General features: G+C 38.3%; 1 protein-coding gene across 4 annotated transcripts in view; it reads right to left on the bottom strand.

Annotated features, from left to right (window-relative positions):
- Nucleotides 1–21709, bottom strand: part of si:ch211-127i16.2 (probable flavin-containing monoamine oxidase A) — a 98908-nt gene extending 77199 nt beyond the window's left edge. For 3 of the 4 annotated variants that reach the window (XM_051934826.1, XM_051934832.1, XM_051934840.1), the window contains exons 1-4: nucleotides 21434–21709; nucleotides 13559–13646; nucleotides 7962–8142; nucleotides 6184–6298 (exon numbers count right to left, since the gene is read on the bottom strand). In XM_051934826.1, the coding sequence (XP_051790786.1) occupies nucleotides 6184–6298; nucleotides 7962–8142; nucleotides 13559–13646; nucleotides 21434–21602 (553 nt within the window). In that variant the 5' untranslated portion in view covers nucleotides 21603–21709. Of the gene's footprint in view, nucleotides 1–6183; nucleotides 6299–7961; nucleotides 8143–8757; nucleotides 8869–13558; nucleotides 13647–21433 lie in introns of those variants that run through there. The other variant, XM_051934837.1, reaches the window with a different exon arrangement.
- Between the last annotated feature and the right edge of the window lie 271 nt (nucleotides 21710–21980).

Here is a 21980-nt window from a genome sequence, read left to right as displayed (position 1 = left end):
TCTTGACGCTTTTGTGAAAGTGTTTATTTAATCTTTGGAACTCGGGCTTTACACATTCTATAGTTTATTGCTACATTTTGTAACATTTATTACTAAAATATGAAAAAGTTTCTGTTTTAACAATGTGTTTACACAGATTACTGTAGAAACGGTACACACATGAAATGCGTGTGTTCCAAATAACGATCTATTATTTCCATTCTAAAACTCCACTTCACTCCCAGATAATCAATCAAGGCATGAGCTGGGAAAAGTTCGTGCACGTTCTAAATCGGAGGGGAGATGGAATAGCTGGCTGCTGGCAGCTTGTCTTTTATCAGCACATTTAGAGGACAAAAGACGCTGGCGGAGAGGTGTGAACGGATTTAAGAAGCGATTTAAGGTGGACCGGATCTACGAGTTTTTTCGTAGACTCTGGCAATTCTAGTGTTAAAGAACTGGATCATGTAAGTACATAAAACACAGACAATTGACTAAAATATTTTTGAAAATGTGTTGTATTCTTAGTTGGAATAATCTAAACTACATCACAGAAGTTAAGAGCAGATGGACCAGTTTTTATGGAAAAGCACAGTTTTAACGTGTAATGAAGAAGATCCTGAAGCCTCCACATATGCACGATGAGGGTAAAATTTGTCATGCATATTTTATTCAAACTTATTTTATAGTTAGGTATGCAGCATAATAGGCCTAAATGAAAGTCAAATTGACCTTGTTTAAAGTTATGACATTTTGCAATTGATGTTCAAAGGGTTGCACTTTTTTATGCCAATTTTTCCATAAAGACCAAGTCTATATTATAGTAAGCCAAACTTTGAGAAATTTTCATGCAAAATATTATTACTGCTCTCTTTGCCAGTAACTGTTGATTTGTGAATTCCAGGTTCCCTTTTCTTCATTGTATTAGAAAGTTGTACTGTGTTATTCTGAAATAAATTTTTGCCTTTAATTATGTTTTTAAAAAGCCATTTATTAGCATTGTAAATAGTTTTGTCTAGCATCTTTTTAAGACACAACAGAATAATAAACCGACTGACACTATTCTTTATTAGGTATAAATAATGAAGGAATATTTTAAAGAATACTTAAAACTTTAAATGATCTATGTAAGGTTAATTTCAATTGTTCATTCATGTTCTAGCTTATTAGTAGGTAAAATTAATACCAGACATCATATAATTTTTGTTATAAATCATTCTTAATTTAAAGCTTGCTGTATGTTGGTTGTTTTCATTAAAAGGAGAATGTTCAAGTTATATTAGAACATAATGCAAAAGATATTTAATAAAAATTCTGTTCTTTTTTTTCATTAGTGAAAAATGCCATCACCATGTTTAGAGCTCTGCCATCCATGTTTCCTTCACTTTCTCTACCCCCAAAAAAGTTGGGAAACTAAATATGAGGCATTAGTTCATGTCCTTAAGGCAAAACTTTGCATTTTTACATTGCTTAAAGGAAAAATAAAGACAGTTACTGCAATTCTATCCATCTGTGACTGGCAGCAATTTTTAGGGTTGTTTTTAATGTTAGCTACAGGAGTGACATTATACATTAAACAGTTTGAATAAAAGGGCTCAAGAGAAAATAAAAATCTTCAATTTTTAGTGATTTCTTTGCTATTTCAATTACAAGCTGTGTATAACTGCTTCTGTTAAAATCAACACATTAATTCAGTATTATAAATAGGTAAATGTATAATAAATCTGTATAGGACTACAGAGGATACAATAAATTCGGCCTGTTTACTTTTTTGGTTTTTGTTTGTCTTGAAGACCTCTGAGAATCCTGATGCCTTTCTACAACAAAGACCAACCACTGACTAGCCCTGTCCTTATTGTGGCCCAAGATAACTGCATGCTGGCTATTGGAAGCGAGTCTGTGACAACTTACCCTCAAGAAATGTTGCAGGAAAGTATCATGTACCTTATGACATACTATTATGCACAACATCTAACATGTCCTAAGTGCAATGCCACTGTCCTCTCTGTAATTCAAACTGAAATATCACAGGACACAATTCATGAGAAGGAAAGCCCTAGCTGAATAGAAACAGTTTATTGGTCAGTAATCACTGAGGCACTACTTAAGCCTGGCCAACTTGGTTAACGTGATACATTTGAAGCAAAATGATTGGTTAAGTGTAACTGTAAATTAGGTAAAGTGTGATTTAGAAACCATTAATAGAAATTGTACACACATTCAAAATAAGTTGAAGGGAAAATACATATATGCTAGAAGAAAAATTGTGTGAGCCAAATGTAGAACAGGTAATGCATGTCTATGATGTACTGTGTATAATTACCATAATACTTGAAAATTAATTAGACAAATTAATTATAAATAATTTGATGTTTTGTGGATTTTAACATGTTAGGTTGTATTTTCTTTGTCCTGTTTTTTGGCAAAATTACCACTGTTAAAATTTTAATGTTCCTGTGTCAACTCATTTTCATGTGCTTATGTTTTTCTCTGTTTTTGTATTGTAAACACAGCAGTAGTAACTGTTGGATACTGATGTAATACTTAAAGAGCAGTGCTAATGATTATGTCTTTACTGAGTTATTTTATGTATTCAGGAAACCAGCATATATCAGGAAATTATATCTTAATTATGTGTCTTGAATGTAGCAATGAATTCTTAATTCAAACCTCTGCTAAAATATTTGGTTTCAATTTGAAACAAAGACCATCCTAAAATGAGAGCACTGTGCTACTTTTATCTTATTCTTTTGTAGATGGACTGAAATTTGTTGTATATATCATGCAAATATATCTTAGTATGTGTTGAAGTTAACTAATTTCAGGATTTTTTAAACAACGTCAATATACCTCCCCCCACTGGCATATAATTTTGCTTATTTCAAGCATTTATTTCTTAATAATCATATATTTTTTTCTTATTCTGTGATTTTTGTAAAATAATTTTCCTGTTTTAAAATGTATACTCTGAGATTAAATATTGGACTACCTACTTCAAGATGACCTAACTTCTCCACTGGTATTAAGAATTTTCCACTTACAGTACTTCTGGAAAGTATTCACAGCGCATCACTTTTTCCACATTTTATGTTACAGCCTTATTCCAAAATGGATTAAATTCATTTTTTTCCTCAGAATTCTACACACAACACCCCATAATGACAACGTGAAAAAAGTTTACTTGAGATTTTTGCAAATTTATGAAAAATAAAAAAATTGAGAAAGCATATGTACATAAGTATTCACAGCCTTTGCCATGAAGCTCAAAATTCAGCTCAGGTGCATCCTGTTTCCCCAGATCATCCTTGAGATGTTTCTGCAGCTTAATTGGAGTCCCCCTGTGGTAAATTCAGTTGACTGGACATGATTTGGAAAGGCACACATGTCAGAGCACAAACCAAGCATGAAGTCAAAGGAATTGTCTGTAGACCTCCGAGATAGGATTGTCTCGAGGCACAAATCTGGGGAAGACTACAGAAAAATTTCTGCTGCTTTGAAGGTCCAAATAAGCACAGTGGCCTCCATCATCTGTAAGTGGAAGAAGTTCGAAACCACCAGGACTCTTCCTAGAGCTGGCCGGCCATCTAAACTCAGCGATCGGGGGAGAAGGGCCTTAGTCAGGGAGGTGACCAAGAACCCGATGGTCACTCTGTCAGAGCTCCAGAGGTCCTCTGTGGAGAGAGGAGAACCTTCCAGAAGGACAACCATCTCTGCATCAATCCACCAATCAGGCCTGTATGGTAGAGTGACCAGACGGAAGCCACTCCTTACTAAAAGGCACATGGCAGCCCACCTGGAGTTTGCCAAAAGGCACCTGAAGGACTCTCAGACCATGAGAAAGAAAATTCTCTGGTCTGATGAGACAAAGATTGAACTCTTTGGTGTAAATGCCAGGCGTCACATTTGGGGGAAACCTGGCACCATCCCTACTGTGAAGCATGGTGGTGGCAGCATCATGCTGTGGGGATGTTTTTCAGCGGCAGGAACTGGGAGACTAGTCAGGATAAAGGGAAAGATGACTGCAGCAATGTACATAGACATCCTGGATGAAAACCTGCTGCAGAGCACTCTTGACCTCAGACTGGGGCGACGGTTCAGCAGGACAACGACCCTAAGCACACAGCCAAGATATCAAAGGAGTGGCTTCAGGACAACTCTGTGAATGTCCTTGAATGGCCCAGCCAGAGCCCAGACTTGAAGCCGATTGAACATCTCTGGAGAGATCTTAAAATGGCTGTGCATCGACGCTTCCCATCCAACCTGATGGAGCTTGAAAGGTGCTGCAAAGAGGAATGGGCGAAACTGGCCAAAGATAGGTGTGCCAAGCTCGTGGCATCATATTCAAAAAGACTTGAGGCTGTAATTGCTGCCAAAGGTGCATCGACAAAGTATTGAGCAAAGGCTGTGAATACTTATGTACATGTGCTTTCTCAGTTTTTTTATTTTTAATAAATTTGCAAAAACCTCAAGTAAACTTTTATCACGTTGTCATTATGGGGTATTGTGTGCAGAATTCTGAGGAAAAAAATGAATTTAATCCATTTTGGAATACAGTAATCCCTCCTCCATCGCGGGGGTTGCGTTCCAGATCCACCCGCGAAATAAGAAAATCCGTGAAGTAGAAACCATATGTTTATATGGTTATTTTTATATTGTCATGCTTGGGTCACAGATTTGTGCAGAAACACAGGAGGTTGTAGAGAGACAGGAACGTTATTCAAACACTGCAAACAAACATTTGTTTCTTTTTCAAAAGTTTAAACTGTGCTCCATGACAAGACAGAGATCACAGTTCCGTCTCACAATTAAAAGAATGCAAACATATCTTCCTCATCAAAGGAGCAGGAGCAGATCATGTCACAGAGATAGAGAGAGACAAAAGTAAACAAATCAATAGGGCTGTTTGCCTTTTAAGTATGCGAAGCACCGCGGCACAAAGCTGTTGAAGGCGGCAGCTCACACCCCCTCGTCAGGAGCAGACAAAGAGAGAGAGAGAGAGTTTGTTTTTCAAGCAAAAATCAATACGTGCCCTTCGAGCTGACATGCAGCTGCACACAAAAGATAGCAACGTGAAGATAATCTTTCAGCATTTTTAGACCAGCGTCCGTATCGTCTAGGTGTGCGAACAGCCCCCCTGCTCAATCCCCCTACGTCAGGATCAGAGAAAGTCAGCGCAAGACAAAGAGAAAAGTAAGTTGGGTAGCTTCTCAGCCATCTGCCAATAGCGTCCCTTGTATGAAATCAACTGGGCAAACCAACTGAAGAAGCATGTACCAGAAATTAAAAGACCCATTGTCCGCAGAAACCCGCGAAGCAGCGAAAAATCCGCGATATATATTTAAATATGCTTACATATAAAATCCGCGATGGAGTGAAGCCGCGAAAGGCGAAGCGCGATATAGCGAGGGATTACTGTAAGGCTATAACATAACAAAATGTGGAAAAAGTGATGCGCTGTGAATACTTTCCGGATGCACTGTATATTAGTGATTTATTCTCTTGTTCCTTGGCCTTCATTTTTCAGTGTGCTAAAATTAAGAATGCAAAACAACTGAATTAAAAATTATTTTCTAATATTCAGTGTATTTCCACTGTAGAAAGTCTAATCTCAAGTAATTTGTTCTAAAAAACAGCATTTTCTACATATTTCAAACCTTTGAAAACAACGAAATTCTATACTGTTTGGAGGATTGCAAAATACAAATATTTTGCACAAACTGACAAAATCAAAGCAATCGGTTGCGCAGATCACAAGAAATTACCAGGCTATACAAGCACCACCAAGCAAGGGCACTTTGGGTGACAGGTCAATCAGGAGTCTAAGACCTTACAGGGCATTTTTTGGAGGAACGCAATTGGCGATTTCAATGGTTGTTGACTTTTTAGATAATTATGTGTCAATTAATAATCATATGTCTTTCCCCAGATAACAGCAATGTTTAACTTTTTTTGTGTTTTATGTCCAAGACAATAGGTAGAGTAAGTTTGTTACTTTATCACTACAAAATGGCAAATTAAAAAAATATAAAGAAACAATTTGGGCAAAAGCTTATATTAAAACGAAGAGTAGATTATAATGAATGCAAATAGTGCAAGCCCTGCTCTGAAAAACAGATTTTGTAATTTTTATGAGGCAAAAGAGAGAAGGGTGCCAAGTAGCCCTATGGTACATCAAAAGATGGATGGATGGATAGATAATCTTACCCTGAGTCCAAAGATGTTTTTCCATAAAGTCTTTCACAGTTATGCTGTCAAATTCTGCAGCCTGAGGACAAGATTTAACATTTCTGATAGCCACTTTTTTTCTTAGTCTCTCAATCTGGAAAAACAATCCAATGAAAAGTGATTTAGTTTGGGGGGATACATTTATAATACAAGGGCCTAAGCAAATGATGCAATACTATATGATGAACTGAAATTAAACAAGGTACTTAATGTAAGTAAAATTAAAATTGTATTGCCTGAGTGGCGGATAGCACCTTATGTATGAAAACTGAGTCCCTCTGTGTACAACTTGTAGATCATTATGAGTCTCTCAAAAAATCTTAGAGAAGACCTGGAAAATAATACCTATGGAACTGTTGTTGGAGTTACAAATGTAAATGTTTTATAAATATTAATTTCTATAATTATAATAATAAAGTTTATAATAATTTATTAAGATATTAATCTTACAATACATGGTGTCATGTGTGCGCATTGGACAATCTTCTCACGGGCTCAAAGAAGTAATAACCTGCCAGGATAACAGGGGGTACTGTCGCTAACATTCTCTTCTCCTTCTCTCTCTCCGCAGCACCATGAGATTGTCCAATGAGGGCACTTAGCTCCATCCCTTCCGGTTCTCCATTTATTAGAATGCTGACTGCCCAAAAGGAGGTGTCTTTTGTGATCAGAGCGACCCGCAGAATGGAGATCCTGACAAACTGACCCTGAACCTGTGACTAAAGCTGAACCTTTTGTTCAATTAAAATCCTGAGGGCATGAAGCCTAGATGCCAAAAGGAGATGCTTTTTGTTACAGCTTTCAGTTAAATTAAAATGGGACAACCCAGTAGGAGTCCCAACTTTATTTTTGAGACCTGTCATTCCTGCACCCACCCACAATGGAGAAAGATAAAAATCAACTCAATGTTTAGCACTGCCATTCATATCACCTAACATCTCCTTGTCGTTACTAATCTGGAAATAAACCACATTTACCTGAATGATTGAAAATGAGAATATATTTAAAACGATGCTCAGCAAGCAATGGGGTCTAATGCAATTGTCCAGTTCAGGGTAAAAAAAAAAAAAAAATGTTTTTCTTTCTTTCTTTCTTATCCTCAGGTTTCAGTAGATCAAGATATAACAAGATCAGGAAAGGTTGCTGGCTGTTTGTGCTTAGCAGTTCCACAAAAATGAAGCATAGTCAATCTGCAACTCGGAGGGGTTTGCATAAAGCCTACTAGGAATCTACTCAACCATGTGAATTAAAAAAAAAAAATAAGGATGACTCTAGGTGAGGCTGGGTAGGTGTCACTTCAGACAGTTACTGCAACACTGAGGGGATACAAAAAAAAAAAAAAAAAAATCTAACTAACTAACTACACCCATCTCAAGAAGTATAAACTATAGCTAGTCAGGAACAAAATCAAAAGCCATAAACTTTTTTGTTGAAACCTGGCACCTATGGTGCCAATCTCTATTCTAAGAAATCTAAACAAAAGTGTTTTCCGTCTTGCAGGTACTAGGTAGAATCTGTGACGTCACAGGGAACACATACATGTCTGTGTACATTTATGCCACTGATTCCTGTTCTTCTGGCAATATACATCAGCAGTATAGAGTCATAATGTCATCAATGTAATGCAACCAAAGCTAAAGCAAAAACAAAATTAGAAGCAAAAACAAACAATAGCCCCAAACACACTTTGTGGCAGAATCACTTCACACTCCAACACAACATTTTATTTGTAAAAACTGAAAGATTAATTGAGGTACCTTCCAAATAAACAGCTGTAAATCAATAAGGGCTAGCACAGATATCGATGGAATATTGAAATAATATGATCGGATGTTGTTGTCTGGACCTCCCAAGTGACTTAACTTCCATCCACTTGTGTACTGAGGGTACATCTCAAGACCCAGATCTTTAATTAGATCTAGAACAAAATGTTGTGTCCTAGAAGAAAAAAAGAAAGGCTGTATGTATAAATGTAAAAACTGGCTGAATAAACAATAAGAAACAAAATGTTAAGTTATCATAATTCCAGACACAATACTATAAGCAAAACACAAATATTCAGCAGTTGTACAAAATAGGTTTAAAATTTACAAAATATAAATATAGAGATGGCAGAATGGCTTTAGACTTGGACAATGTATAAACATTTGACATAGTAGTTCCTTGTCCTGAACTGAATGGTGATGGAGAGGCAGTGCCATGATTCTGGACATTGGCTTTCTGGCATTCAGTCTGTTTTGCATGAGTACCATATATATTTGCTTTTGTGGTTGTTTATATTTTTTATCATTGTTCTGTTTGTTGCCATAATTTTGTGACAGTTTTTGCATGGCAATGACTATATTGTTTATTGTGTTATTAATAAAAATATTAATATTTCTATTACTATTCATGTGACACAAAAGTCATGTGATGAACTGTTTTATCACTCCCGGCCTATAACATATTTCTGGAATCCAAGCTTTCAAATCCACAATAAACAGACAGCTTTGTTAAGAAATAGTTAGTGATAATTAAAACAAGTCAATATTAAGGCCTTGGCAGCATATTTACGGCTTTCTGATTCTATTTTGGCATTTCTGACTTCAATAGTCATTTCAGTTGGATTCTATCATGAATTCAATCCCCGCCTGCTTGTTCACTTTCATTACTACCTTCTCCCATGTTGCTCAAAACAGGCAGAAGTTCAAGAACCATGTAATTAGACAAAGTGTGACCATATCATTTTTTTCTGTACTCGTTTTCATTCTGTTTTTTCTCCTTTACTAATTTTTTTATTAAAGGCACCTTTTTATATTTGACTTCATTAGAGTTAATCTGGAAGCTGAGGGAAGCAATGAGTGCCCATTCTCCTATTATAATAAATAATATTGGCTTAGCTCTGCATCTGATACATAACATAATGATAAGATCCAGGTTCGTTATCTGAATTTTTAAATCTGAGGTTTCCTAAAAAATTTTAGAAATTCTAGAAATACTTGCAAATACCAATTAGAAAACATTATTTAAATTTCAAAAAGTATGTACTGTATAGAATAACAGTATAAATTGACCTTGATATGACTGTAACATATAACAATATAAAATATATCAAGTTATTACCCTAAGTTCTTGTCTATAAGCCGCGGCTTATCTAAGGAAAAAAGTTGTGAAAATGAAAAAATAGAATATCGGCTTCTACATAAGTCCGGCTTATACATCCATCGCGGGGGTTGCGTTCCAGGGCCACCCGCAAAATAAGAAAATCCGCGAATTTTTATATTGTCATGCTTGGGTCATAGATTTGCGCAGAAACACAGGAGGTTGTAGAGAGACAGGAACGTTATTCAAACACTGCAAACAAACATTTGTCTCTTTTTCAAAAGTTTAAACTGTGCTCCATGACAAGACAGAGATGACAGTTCTGTCTCACAATTAAAAGACTGCAAACATATCTTCCTCTTCAAAGGTGTGTGTGTCACATAGAGAAAACAATCTCTAGCAAACAAATCAATGGTGCTGTTTGGCTTTTAAGTATGCGAAGCACCGCGGCACAAAGCTGTTGAAGGCGGCAGCTCACACCCCCTCCGTCAGGAGCAGGAGCAGGAAGAGAGAGAGAGAGTTTGTTTTTCAGTCAAAAATCAATACGTGCCCTTCGAGCTTTTAAGTATGCGAAGCACTGTGCAGCATGTCTTTTCAGGAATCAGCTTTACAAAAGATAGCAACGTGAAGATAATCTTTCAGCATTTTTAGTCGAGCGTCCGTATCGTCTAGGTGTGCGAACAGCCCCCCTGCTCAATCCCCATATGTCAGGATCACAGATAGTCAGTGCAAGAGAGAGAGAAAAGTAAGCAATCTAGCTTCTCAGCCATCTGCCAATAGCGTCCCTTGCATGAAATCAACTGGGCAAACAAACTGAGGAAGCATGTACCAGAAATTAAAAGACCCACTGTCCGCAGAAATCCGCGAACCAGCAAAAAATTTGCGATATATATTTAAATATGCTTACATATAAAATCACAATTTAAATGACCGCTACGCGCGCGTGTTGACTCGGCGACGCCCAGAGCAGAAAGAATGCACTGCGGCCGCTCCAACCGCGCCATGTGGGGAGTGAGAGAGACGCCAATATCTCACACTCTCTCCCCCCTTAAAGAAATTAAATGGGTGCGAGTGAGACCACTGACCTCCCTCCCTTCTATTAGTTATAGATTATAGTACGTTCGGATTATCCATGAGTCCGGCTTATCTATGATACGATTTTATTTTAAAAATTCGTATGATTTTTGGTCTCCGGCTTATACATGAGTCCGGCTTATAGACAAGAACCTAGGGTATTTTGTTTTGTATTTCACAATTTTGTTTTTCAATATATATATATATATATATAAACATTCACAACTCCAGTCCTCAAATAGAGGTGGTTCATATAGAGCAAAATGAACATTTCCATTTTGGCCACATATACTTTTTCTTTCAGTATGAAAAAAATCTCACTCCACACTGAGCGTACTGTCAGTTTAACCTTGGTACATAGTAGCTCATCAACCATGCATTGATGTAAGGATGTACAGTGATCCCTCGCTATATCGCGCTTCGCCTTTCGCGGCTTCACTCCATCGCGGATTTTATATGTAAGCATATTTAAATATATATCGCGCATTTTTCGCTGCTTCGCGGGTTTCTGCGGACAATGGGTCTTTTAATTTCTGGTACATGCTTCCTCAGTTGGTTTGCCCAGTTGATTTCATACAAGGGACGCTATTGGCAGATGGCTGAGAAGCTACCCAGCTTACTTTTCTCTGTCTCTTGCGCTGACTTTCTCTGATCCTGACGTAGGGGGATTGAGCAGGGGGGCTGTTCACACACCTAGACGATACGGACGCTCGTCTAAAAATGCTGAAAGATTATCTTCACGTTGCTATCTTTTGTGCAGCTGCTTCCTGAAACGACATGCTGCACGGTGCTTCGCATACTTAAAAGCTCGAAGGGCACGTATTGATTTTTGATTGAAAAACAAACTCTGTCTCTCTCTATCTCTCTCTCTCTCTCTTTGTCTCTTTGTCTGCTCCTGACGGAGGGGGTGTGAGCTGCCGCCTTCAACAGCTTTGTGCCGCGGTGCTTCGCATACTTAAAAGCCAAACAGCCCTATTGATTTGTTTGCTTTTTCTCTATCTATATGACATTATCTGCTCCTGACGAGCACACCTTTGAAGAGGAAGATATGTTTGCATTCTTTTAATTGTGAGATGGAACTGTCATCTCTGTCTTGTCATGGAGCACAGTTTAAACTTTTGAAAAAGAGACAAATGTTTGTTTGCAGTGTTTGAATAACGTTCCTGTCTCTCTACAACCTCCTGTGTTTCTGCGCAAATCTGTGACCCAAGCATGACAATATAAAAATAACCATATAAACATATGGTTTCTACTTCGCGGATTTTCTTATTTCGCGGGTGGCTCTGGAACGCAACCCCCGCAATGGAGGAGGGATTACTGTAAAGGCAATGTTTGAATATGGGTGGAAGTTGTGAGTATTTAAAAAGCACCTTGTTTGTCAGCATACATTTCTCTGTCATTGTCAGTTTTACATTCTGTATCGTGGAGTATGTCCTCTGTGAAGACAGAAGCACAGCCATTTTGCATGGCCATTTGTTTGTCTTTGTCGCATGTGCATTCTGTATGCCATACTTAACTCTCAGCAGTTTGAAATAAGCAATATTCCAACCCATATAACTTTGTGAAGGTTGCCACAACCCTCATTTTTTCCTTTATCAGCGCATATCATGTCATAAACTTTTGCTTAAAACCAAGGACAAGGTTCTAGCTGCAGTTGTTGGAGATTAATTATGTGACATACTGTATAGACACAGTAATGCCACAGGAGGTTCTAGATTGAGTTTTATGACCCTCAAAGCACTTTTAAGGATTGTCATAGAAGTTTGTCTATAGAGTAGTTGAAAAGGTACGTTTTGGCTAGAGCTTATAGCCAGGAGTTGAGGTTAGCAAATGCCTAGCCTAACAAGGCAGGATCATAGCCAGGGCTTCAGAGAGAAAATTTTAATATAACATCTTTGAGATGAAATCAGAGAGAGACTTTTTGGGTATTTAGGTAGTGGACTAGTAGATAAGCCACCCAACCTGGAAGACAGTATATCCAAAGCCCTTAAAGAAGCATACTTTGACAGCCAGAGTTTCTTGTCTATTAATATGTTGTTGCTTTGTGTAATCCCACTGTTTATTCCTGAAATGGATTTATTTTGTTTAACAAACCTGCTTTACGATTTTCTTTGGGCACAGATGGCACACAGGGGTACTCCATATGATTGTATACACATGTGCTTCAAGCACAGGGAAAGCCACCAAAAGGGCGACTGAAAAATTCTGGATGCCTCAGAGCCTGTCCTGGTTTCTTTCCATGAAATGATTAGGGGTGTGTCACTCGGGACATAGCCCTTAAGCATAGCCAGATATCCACCAAGTGACCAGCTCAAGGTTGAAGGGGATGTAAATAAACTGTTCCTGTTTTATACAGTTGAGGCTGACCAACTGCACAAAGTGTAGACAAAGTGCTGTCTACAGAAAGTTCTCTCTCATTGAACCATCAAAAGGTATGTATGATTTTGTCATAAATATTCCATGCAGAATAAATGTATCTTTGTCATGTGTTTTCAGTTTTATGTACAGGCTCTTTGCAATTAAAAGGAAAATATTCTAATAGTTTATTTTTTCACTAGAGAACCTTATTTAAAAACAAAATGACAGGCAAATGCATAAGCAAGTAGCTCATGAAAATTCATATTGTAAATACAGAAAAATGCACATGGAAGCACTTGCTACATACTAAGTGCTTAAAGTTAATTGTAATCATGCTTTGTGATAAGATAAAACATTATCATACTCTGTGTGTAAAAGAAAATTCATTCACCCATCTTCCAAACCTGCTTATCCAGAGCAGGGTTATGGGGAAGTTGGAAGTGATCCCAGCAAGCACTGTGAGAAAGGCAGGAACCGTCCTTGGACAGGGCACCAGCACATTGTCAGGTTAACACACACACACACACGCACACACACGCACACACACACACACACACACGCACACACACACACACACACACACACACATATTGTATATATTAGTGGCAAATTTATGATCACCAATCCACCTAAATTGCATTTCTTTGGAAGGAAAGGGACTCATACAGACACAGCAAGAATCTGCAAACTCCGGGAGTGCATGGGACTTAATTCCTAATTCCCTTGTTGTGAGGTAGAAGTCTAACCATAGCACAGCTATGCTGCCCACTAGAATTTAAGTATCAGTAAAATGTTTATTTACCGTGTCTATACAATGAAAGCAAAAATGGTGTTTGTTTACCTTCCCACCCACTGTCCACCAAGATCCCACATATCCATCCCATTGGCACAGGGTAACATTACGGTTTGTGTTCGTCCACCCACTCGACCTGAAATAAAATAAAATAAAAATAAAAAAGCAATTTAACAATGAAAACCTGCAGAGTACCATGGAAAATGAGGAAGTGGGAAAATTTCTTTTCATACAAAATGTCATTATGCAGTAAAAAAAATAACACAATAAATAATGCTTTTAATGAAGCCAAGTGATATGAAGTGCACTACATAATGAGTAACTCCAAAACCATAATATGTAATATGTAAACTTAATTTAAGAAAAAAAAAAAGTACAATTATCAGAGATGAAACACATTGTTTTCACTTAGTGATGTCACAATTCTGAGATTAACATTTTTCTAGTTCCATTTTCATTTCACGTCTTTTTAATTTTTTTTCCTTTAATAACCTGAATGTTCAGAAAATTAATTGCTTTTTTGATTTCTCTTTTACATTTTCTCCACACTACACTAACAGATCATTTCATATGCCATAAATTTTCATCAGTTCTGCATAGAGGAAGCCATTGCAGGTTGACCGTGTGGAATAATAAAAATCTGAATCAATGTATTAAATAAAAGTTGAACAAATAATCTTGGGCTGAGGGCTTTTAACCCAGTCCAAGGGAGGGGAAGAAGATTTGGGGACTACGCCTTAGTGCAATGAATATTTGGGTAAACAAGTCTAAAGAAAACGCCTTGGTGATTACTATCTGTGTGTATTTGAGTGTATAAAAATATATATAAGAAAGTGTATATGTATATTGTATTTGCAAGTATAAGAGTTCTGTGTGTTAAATTATATGAAATGCATTGAGATTGTGATGAAGGAAAGTTAAGGATATTAAGCATTAGAGCCTAATTATAAAATAGCCATAAGATTAATAAAAGAAATAAATAAAGGGTGGATCAGCTTTTAGGGACCGCACCCTGTCCTAGTTAGCAAAAGCAGAAGTTCATTCCACTTCTAAGGGAAGGCTACTTGTAAAGGTGCAAAAATGAGATAACTATGTGTACGTGCTTAAGAGGAAATAAAAGCCGGTTTGGAAAACCGCAAAGGGCCTCCTGTGACGTGGATGCTGTCAGTGACAAACTGTCAGCATTCTGCAGCGGGTCTCTGCTCACTAAGAAAGATCAAGAAATAATAAAAGAAGTTGTTTGTTTGAATTTGTGTTTGTCTGCTGTTGTTTCGAACCTTCGACCACAACCGACACCCAAAACTTCCTGCTCTCTAATATTTACTTTCTATTAAGTAAATTGTTCAATACAAGATTTTCTATTGCAAACAGGAACATTTAATTCATATGTCTCATAATCATTCGTCTTATGTTTCATTAGGTAATTTCCGAACATACAATTGTGAATTTCTGTACTACATCCCACCAACAAGATGAGAATTCAAAATCATCGATCCCTCCATTAATTTTCTAAACCTGCCTTTCATTATAAAGTCGCTGCGTGCCAGCATATTTTTCGGATAGAATTGGGCAGAAAGCTGGAACAAACGCTAAGTTGTCAGACAATCTAGGAATATCCCTCCAATGTCCACGTTCATTTATATCAGGCCAGTACAGAGTCTCTAATTAAACCATTATAAAGACCTTTGATGGCCCTGAAGAATTTCCACATAAGCATGAGGAGAACACAAACTCTGCTCAGACAATGGCCAGGATGAGAAACAAATCTAGCTGCTTCCCACATTCAAGATCAGCCTCACTTGATTTAAGTGGACACTGATATCTACAATGTACTCAAAGCAATTAAGTATGCATTGTTTTAAAATTGATATTACATGACATTTTATACGTTCATAAGATCAGCAGTGCTGGGTTCATTTACCCATCCATTTCTTTAACCCTTTTATCTAGGGCTGGGTTGCTGGGCAAATGGAGCTCAATGCTCATTTGGCGTAAGGCAGGAACAACACCTAGACAGGGTGCCAGTCCATCAAAAAGGCAAACATACATAAACTAGGGATAATTTAGCAACACCAGTTCACCTAATCGGCATGTCTTCTTATTGCAAGGCAACAATACTACTACTGCAATTTTTGCAATTTTGTGCCACCCTTGCTGGGATTATAACATACTCAAATCAGCTTAATACACTTCAATCTCCAAGGGCACAGGACAGAAACCAACCCTGGAGAAGATGCCAGTGGATTACAGGGCCCTGTCTTTCCCGCTCTAATATGGGGTCAATTTAGAATCACCAATGTCTTTTGAGATGTGAGTAGTAGTAGTTACTTGAAAAATAACCCACACAAATGAAATAACAGTACATAAATTCAGCATATGTAGATTGTGATTAGGCATGGCATATGAACCCAGAAGGTTGGATCCCTGATGCAGAAGCTCTAACGACTATATAATCATGCCACCCTGACCATTTCAGGATCAGTGTACAGAACTGTAATGGTAGGAAAAGTGAAAGCATTGGCTATAGATGATATGACCACTTCACCGTGATTCTTGATAGGGGACTATTATGGTGAGGAAACATAAATGTGCTAAAATATACTACATTTTGCATAAGAAAACAATCTGTCACAAAAACTAGATAGAATACCTGAAGATGAGAATGTTGTACATGATAGATAAGTCTGGTCTGTTTAAGGCTTACCAAGAAACAAGTGGAGCAGGGAAAATTTATGTATAATTAGTGGTGCCTTTGAACCTATTATAACTAACCTTTCCAGATTAAATTACTGCAAGCATGGTTGCTTTCTGGTATATTATAAATATTCATGGATAATGAACAATTAATTTTATAATTACAAAGTGTTTAATTATCATTATTTAGTAGTGTGAAATTTCAAGAAAGGGCAATTGTATGAGAAAACAGCAAATGATATGGCAAAATAATCTAAATCATGTATGCTTCTTTTCATTATTTCTTTAGATTACTGGTTTTATAAATAATATTATCATAAATGAATTACAAGCCTGTAAGACATACAATTCTATATCTTATTCAAATCAAATTTGACATCTCCACCCCGAGAAGCTACAGTATTCCTCCATTCCTTTCTAAACTGGCTCTTCCATAGTAGGAGTGTGGGGAAGCTGAAGCCTATCCCATCAAGCACTGGGCAAAGACAAGAACAATCCCGGGACAGGGTGGTGGTGCACTACATTGATAAAACTGGTAATGTTTGGGGATATTAACCTAGATCTTAATTGCTGCTTAATAACATATTATCCATGGCAAATATTGCATTTATGGAAGGTTTGAATAATCAACTAGGTTTCTATCAGTGATGTCTCTAACTTGCATTTAGTAAAAGTGGTGCGTGGATGAACAATATTATTTGATATATTAACCATATTTTTACATTCTTTGAATAACTCTATAACAATCTTTACAAGTCTTAATACTAAGCGCCAATCGTATGTTAAAGCCTATTTAGTTTAAGGATAGGGGAATATATGACTGTTTAGTAGGCATGCAATTGAGAATAACCTCTCGGTCCTAATGTGTCTCCTACTTTGCTAACTGTAATGGACGGCACACATGGACTGGCATCCCGGCCAGGATTGAACAAGAATCCTTACTCAGCTAGGAGGACAGTGCAATGGAAGGTCTGAATATACTCCTGAATATTTTCTAACCCAGTATGCTAAATAGCACCATTCTTGTGTTGGAATTCCCCCACGGACAACTGCAGGGCATTCTGGGACCTGTAGTACCATAGGGAAGCCCTGTTGGGTTCAGTGGAGGACAACAGGAGGAACTACTGGAATTCACAATCCCTACTTTTAGGGACTTCTGTTCAATCCGGAATCGATTCCAACAGGCTATGCCCTAGAACTGGAAGTACTCCTTAATATAGTTAAAAGAAGCTGCTCAATCTCAAGTGGCCAAGCTGGAGTCGGGTGAAGGAGGACAAAGCTTATCTAGAGGAGTGGAAGGAAAGGAAAAGAAGGTAAGAACAGTATTGTGGTTATGTTTATGTCACATTTGCCTGTTTCCAAGGTAGCTGTGTTAATAAACCTTTTATCCAAACTGGGACTTGTGTTGGTTGTGTCTGGGGTTTGGGGTGCTGCAACTCCCCCTAGTGGTTACATACCATGTCGTGAGAGCTGAGCCAAGGGATTTCCGCTTAGCTGGCATTAATCAGTGGTAAGTATGGTATACAAAGCAAAGTACACTGAGAATAGTCTGTGCAGGACTTCTTATACCAAAATGAATATTACACCTAGCGTGAAATACCTAATACACAAAAGTTTTAACTGACAACAAAGGATTCTTCTTATATTTAATCGGTGAATAAAAACAAACCTTTTTAGACAGACATCCACCCATTATCCAACCTGCTATATCCTAAGTACAGGGTCACGGGGGTCTGCTGGAGCCAATCCCAGCGAACATATGGCGCAAGGCAGGAAACAAACCCTGGGCAGGGTGCCAGCTCACCACAGGACACACACACACACATACCAAGCACAAACTAGGGACAATTTAGAATCGCCAATGCACCTAACCTGCATGTCTTTGGACTGTGGGAGGAAACCGGAGTACCCGGAGGAAACCCACGCAGACATGGGGAGAACATGCAAACTCCAAGCAGGGAGGACCTGGGAAGCGAACCTAGGTCTCCTAATTGCGAGGCAGCAACGCTACCACTGTGCCACCGTGCCGCCCTTTTTAGACAGACACGTATATTATATATTAGATAGGTAGATAGATACATAGATACTTTATTAATCCCAAGGGAAAATTCACATACTCCAGCAGCAGCATTCTGATAAACAAAATATTAAAGAGTGATAACAATGCAGGTATACAGACAGACAATTACTTTGAATAACGTTAACGTTTACCCCCCCGGGTGGAATTGAAGAGTCACATAATGTGGGGGAGGGACGATCTCCTCAGTCTGTCAGTGGAGCAGGAGAGCAGGACAGTGACAGCAGTCTGTCGCTGAAGCTGCTCCTCTGTCTAGAGATGACACTGTTCAGTGGATGCAGTGGATTCTCCATTATTGACAGGAGCCTGCTCAGTGCCCGTTGCTCTGCCACAGATGTCTAACTGTCCAGCTCCATGTCTACAATAAAGCCTGCCTTCCTCACCAGTTTGTCCAGGCGTGGGGCGTCCTTCTTCTTTATGCTGCCTCCCCAGCACACCACCACGTTATTACACAGTAAATTGCCTTTTTTACAGACTCTACTATCACCATTTGCAGTAAAAAAAAATAAACTATGATCTTTGGTACAATATAAGATATTGCCTAATCCATATTTATGATGTGGCAATTCTTGCACACATTTCATAATACAAAGCAAACTTCAAATGGAAATCCAGATGATGTGTTTACATGAAGCTAACTTCAAGATCTAAAATTTCAAACAGTCTTGTACTCTGACTTAAACAAAATACATTAGACTAAACAGATTATCCACCAAGTATGGAGATTTCATCATAGCTGTGATATTTTGTTAACTGTTTAGGAATGGTTATTTCTATGAATGCTTAGAAATAATCATTTTATATACTGTATATATACCTGGTTTTAAACTGAATATACAGCATCAACTCCAAAATGTAATGATTTTTTGAACACACGTTTAAGGCCCTCCAATTGACTACTCACCATTGTTTTCCGACTTGAGGGGGGCTCTTCGCCAGCAACCCTGAAGTAGGTTTGTGAATAGTATATGTTACCTTTAATTAACAGTGAAGCATTTTTAATATTGTGAATAATATGCTTAGAGGCATTTTTTTCAAGTGCACAGTATATAAGAAATAGTTTAATGAATTGGGGTGCACTAAAGATTTCAAACCACACACATTTACTTCTAAATTATATGTTACTCTAGGGCAGTGTTTCTCAACCTCAGTCCTGGGGACCCCCTGTAGCTGCAGGTTTTTGTTCCAACCAGATTCCTAATCAGTGACAACACCTGATAGCACTGATCTCATTTAATTAGCTGCTATTATTTTTATGTTATCCTACATTCAGAAAAGCACAGCCGCATGATTTTTACATCCTCTTTAATAAAATCCCTGTGTGTGTCCATGTGTCCGTGTCTTCTGGTGAAGTGCGCATGCGCGGGGCACTCTTTAATAAAGGACATCATTGCTGGGGAGAGTGCTGATTGGGTACTCGCAGCCGCGCACATAAAATCCGTTGCTGGGGAAACGCCACACATACAATAATCAGCTGCACGCCAGCACAGATTAAAATACATGCTGGGGAACTGCACAGTACTTGGTGGAGAGATGCTACAGCCACGATTATCAGCTACACGCCACACATTACATCAGTTCCTGGGGAGACTCTGCTAATTCCCCACTGTTGTGACAGGAAATTAAACACCTATTATGGACAAGGCGGAAGTACAGGGAAGGGCGGAATGAGTGGCAGAGTCACCAGCCTCTAGCAGATGCTTCAAAGGCTGCCTGATGTGTCACACAAGACAGAGAGGGCAGGACCTATAAAATATCGCGCGGCCGATCCAATCGGATTTCGGGAAATGAGGGAGCACCTAAAACATAAGGCACGAAAAATCCAATCGGGTACTGATTCGCGGAGACCAGCTTCCCCAAAGAGGTGGGATTAGTGTGTGTTGCAAGTGTTCACTCTGAGGTTATCAGATTTGTGATTAAGAAGCTTGGCCCGGTAAAGTGTGAGTCGTTGAAGGGGTTCCCCACAGACGTGGGTTAGTGTGTGTTGTTGTGCAAGTGTTCACTCTGGGGATGTCAGATTTGCGATTAAAAAGCTTGGCCCGGTAAAGTGCCAGTCGTTGAAGGGGTTTTCCTAAATATACGAATTTTCATGATATTACAATAGGATGACTTTTAAAGGTAGATTTATTTTTCGCGCACATAAAATCCGTTGCTGGGGAGACGTCACACATACAATAATCAGCTCCATGCCAGCACAGATTAAAATACTTGCTGGGGAACTGCACAGTACTTGCTGGAGAGATGCCACAGCAAGCTAAAATAAAGAGAGGCAGGATAGAAGATCTTCAAACAGACACAACACATCAATCAACAGCCACAGAGGAGAGGATAAATGTAATATTAATTATACTTACTGTATTGTCATATACGTTTCTATTTTATTTTTATTATTATTTTACTTTAGGCTTCTTGCAAAAATATTTTTGACAAAACAAAATTAAGACAAGAAACTGAATGAAGTCAAGGTCTGTTGCCATTTAACATAGACTGTTCCTACTAATGTTTATGCACTACCGTTCTAGCGCCCGTTATTGTAATGGGCTTAATGTCTAGTTTATTTATAAGACATTTAGAAATATTCCTGCTTTTGCTATACATTTAAATGCTTAATTCTCTTTTGTTGATTTCATCATATTTTGCCCTTTCTCTGTGCAGTTTTTCCCCTTTGTTGTATCTTATTAATGAGAATTAAAAATGAGCAGAGCAGACACGCTACAACACTGAATAAGCAAAGGCTGCAACTACTTTAGCATCAGATCCACTAATTAGTAAATAATGGATTAATTAAACAATTAGAACACCTAGAAAAGTAGAATGAAAATCAAGATGAAAATATTGTTAAAAAGAAAAAATACATTATTCCCATATAACTTCTTGGTACATTTTAATATATATATATTTTTTTTTTTTCTTTTTAACCAGACTTAGTTTTCTAATTTGTATATTGTTCCCAAAACACAGAACTTGGGAAATAACAGTTTACTTAATTAGCCCAGGAGTCCAATTAAAAACAGAAGCTGGTTGGAACAAAAACCTGCAGCCACAGTGGGTCCCCAAGACCGCGGTCGAGAAACACTGCTCTAGGTCATTTATTATGCAGAACGTAGCTACTTATAGACAGATCCACCCTCAACATTTGGTTTCTCGCTAACCTTTGCCTTCCAGCACCAGCACTTGCAGTTTTGGGCATGATTTCAGCAGCTCCCAAGCAGCAGTGAGACCCGACAGACCCGCTCCAACGATCACCACATCCCACATCGCAGAGCCATTGTCAGGGAGCGACAGCTGCAGTGCTGCCGTCTGCTGCCTCTTTCTTCCCATTTTGATCAGTTAATGCAACATCTAGCTTTGGTATACAGTATTAACGGGAACGGACCGAAATAAAACGAAAGTGCTGGGAATTGGTCGACTTCCGGGGCAGAGCGAGGAGTTCCTGTGTAGAGACGGACTCTGCTCTTTACATATCTTGGGGTCTGGTGCAGTTTTGGGCATGATTTCGGCAGCTCCCAAGCAGCAGTGAGACCCGACAGACACGCTCCAACGATCACCACATCGCAACGCCATTGTCAGGGAGCGACAGCTGCAGTGCTGCCGTCTGCTGCCTCTTCCCATTTTGATCAGTTAATGCAACAGCTAGCTTTGGTATACAGTATTAACGGGAACAGACCGAAATAAAACGAAAGTGCTGGGAATTGGTCG

The sequence above is a fragment of the Erpetoichthys calabaricus genome, chromosome 1 (genome assembly GCF_900747795.2).
Source record: "Erpetoichthys calabaricus chromosome 1, fErpCal1.3, whole genome shotgun sequence".
NCBI lineage: Eukaryota > Metazoa > Chordata > Cladistia > Polypteriformes > Polypteridae > Erpetoichthys > Erpetoichthys calabaricus.
This window is presented reverse-complemented; position numbering and strand designations above follow the sequence as displayed.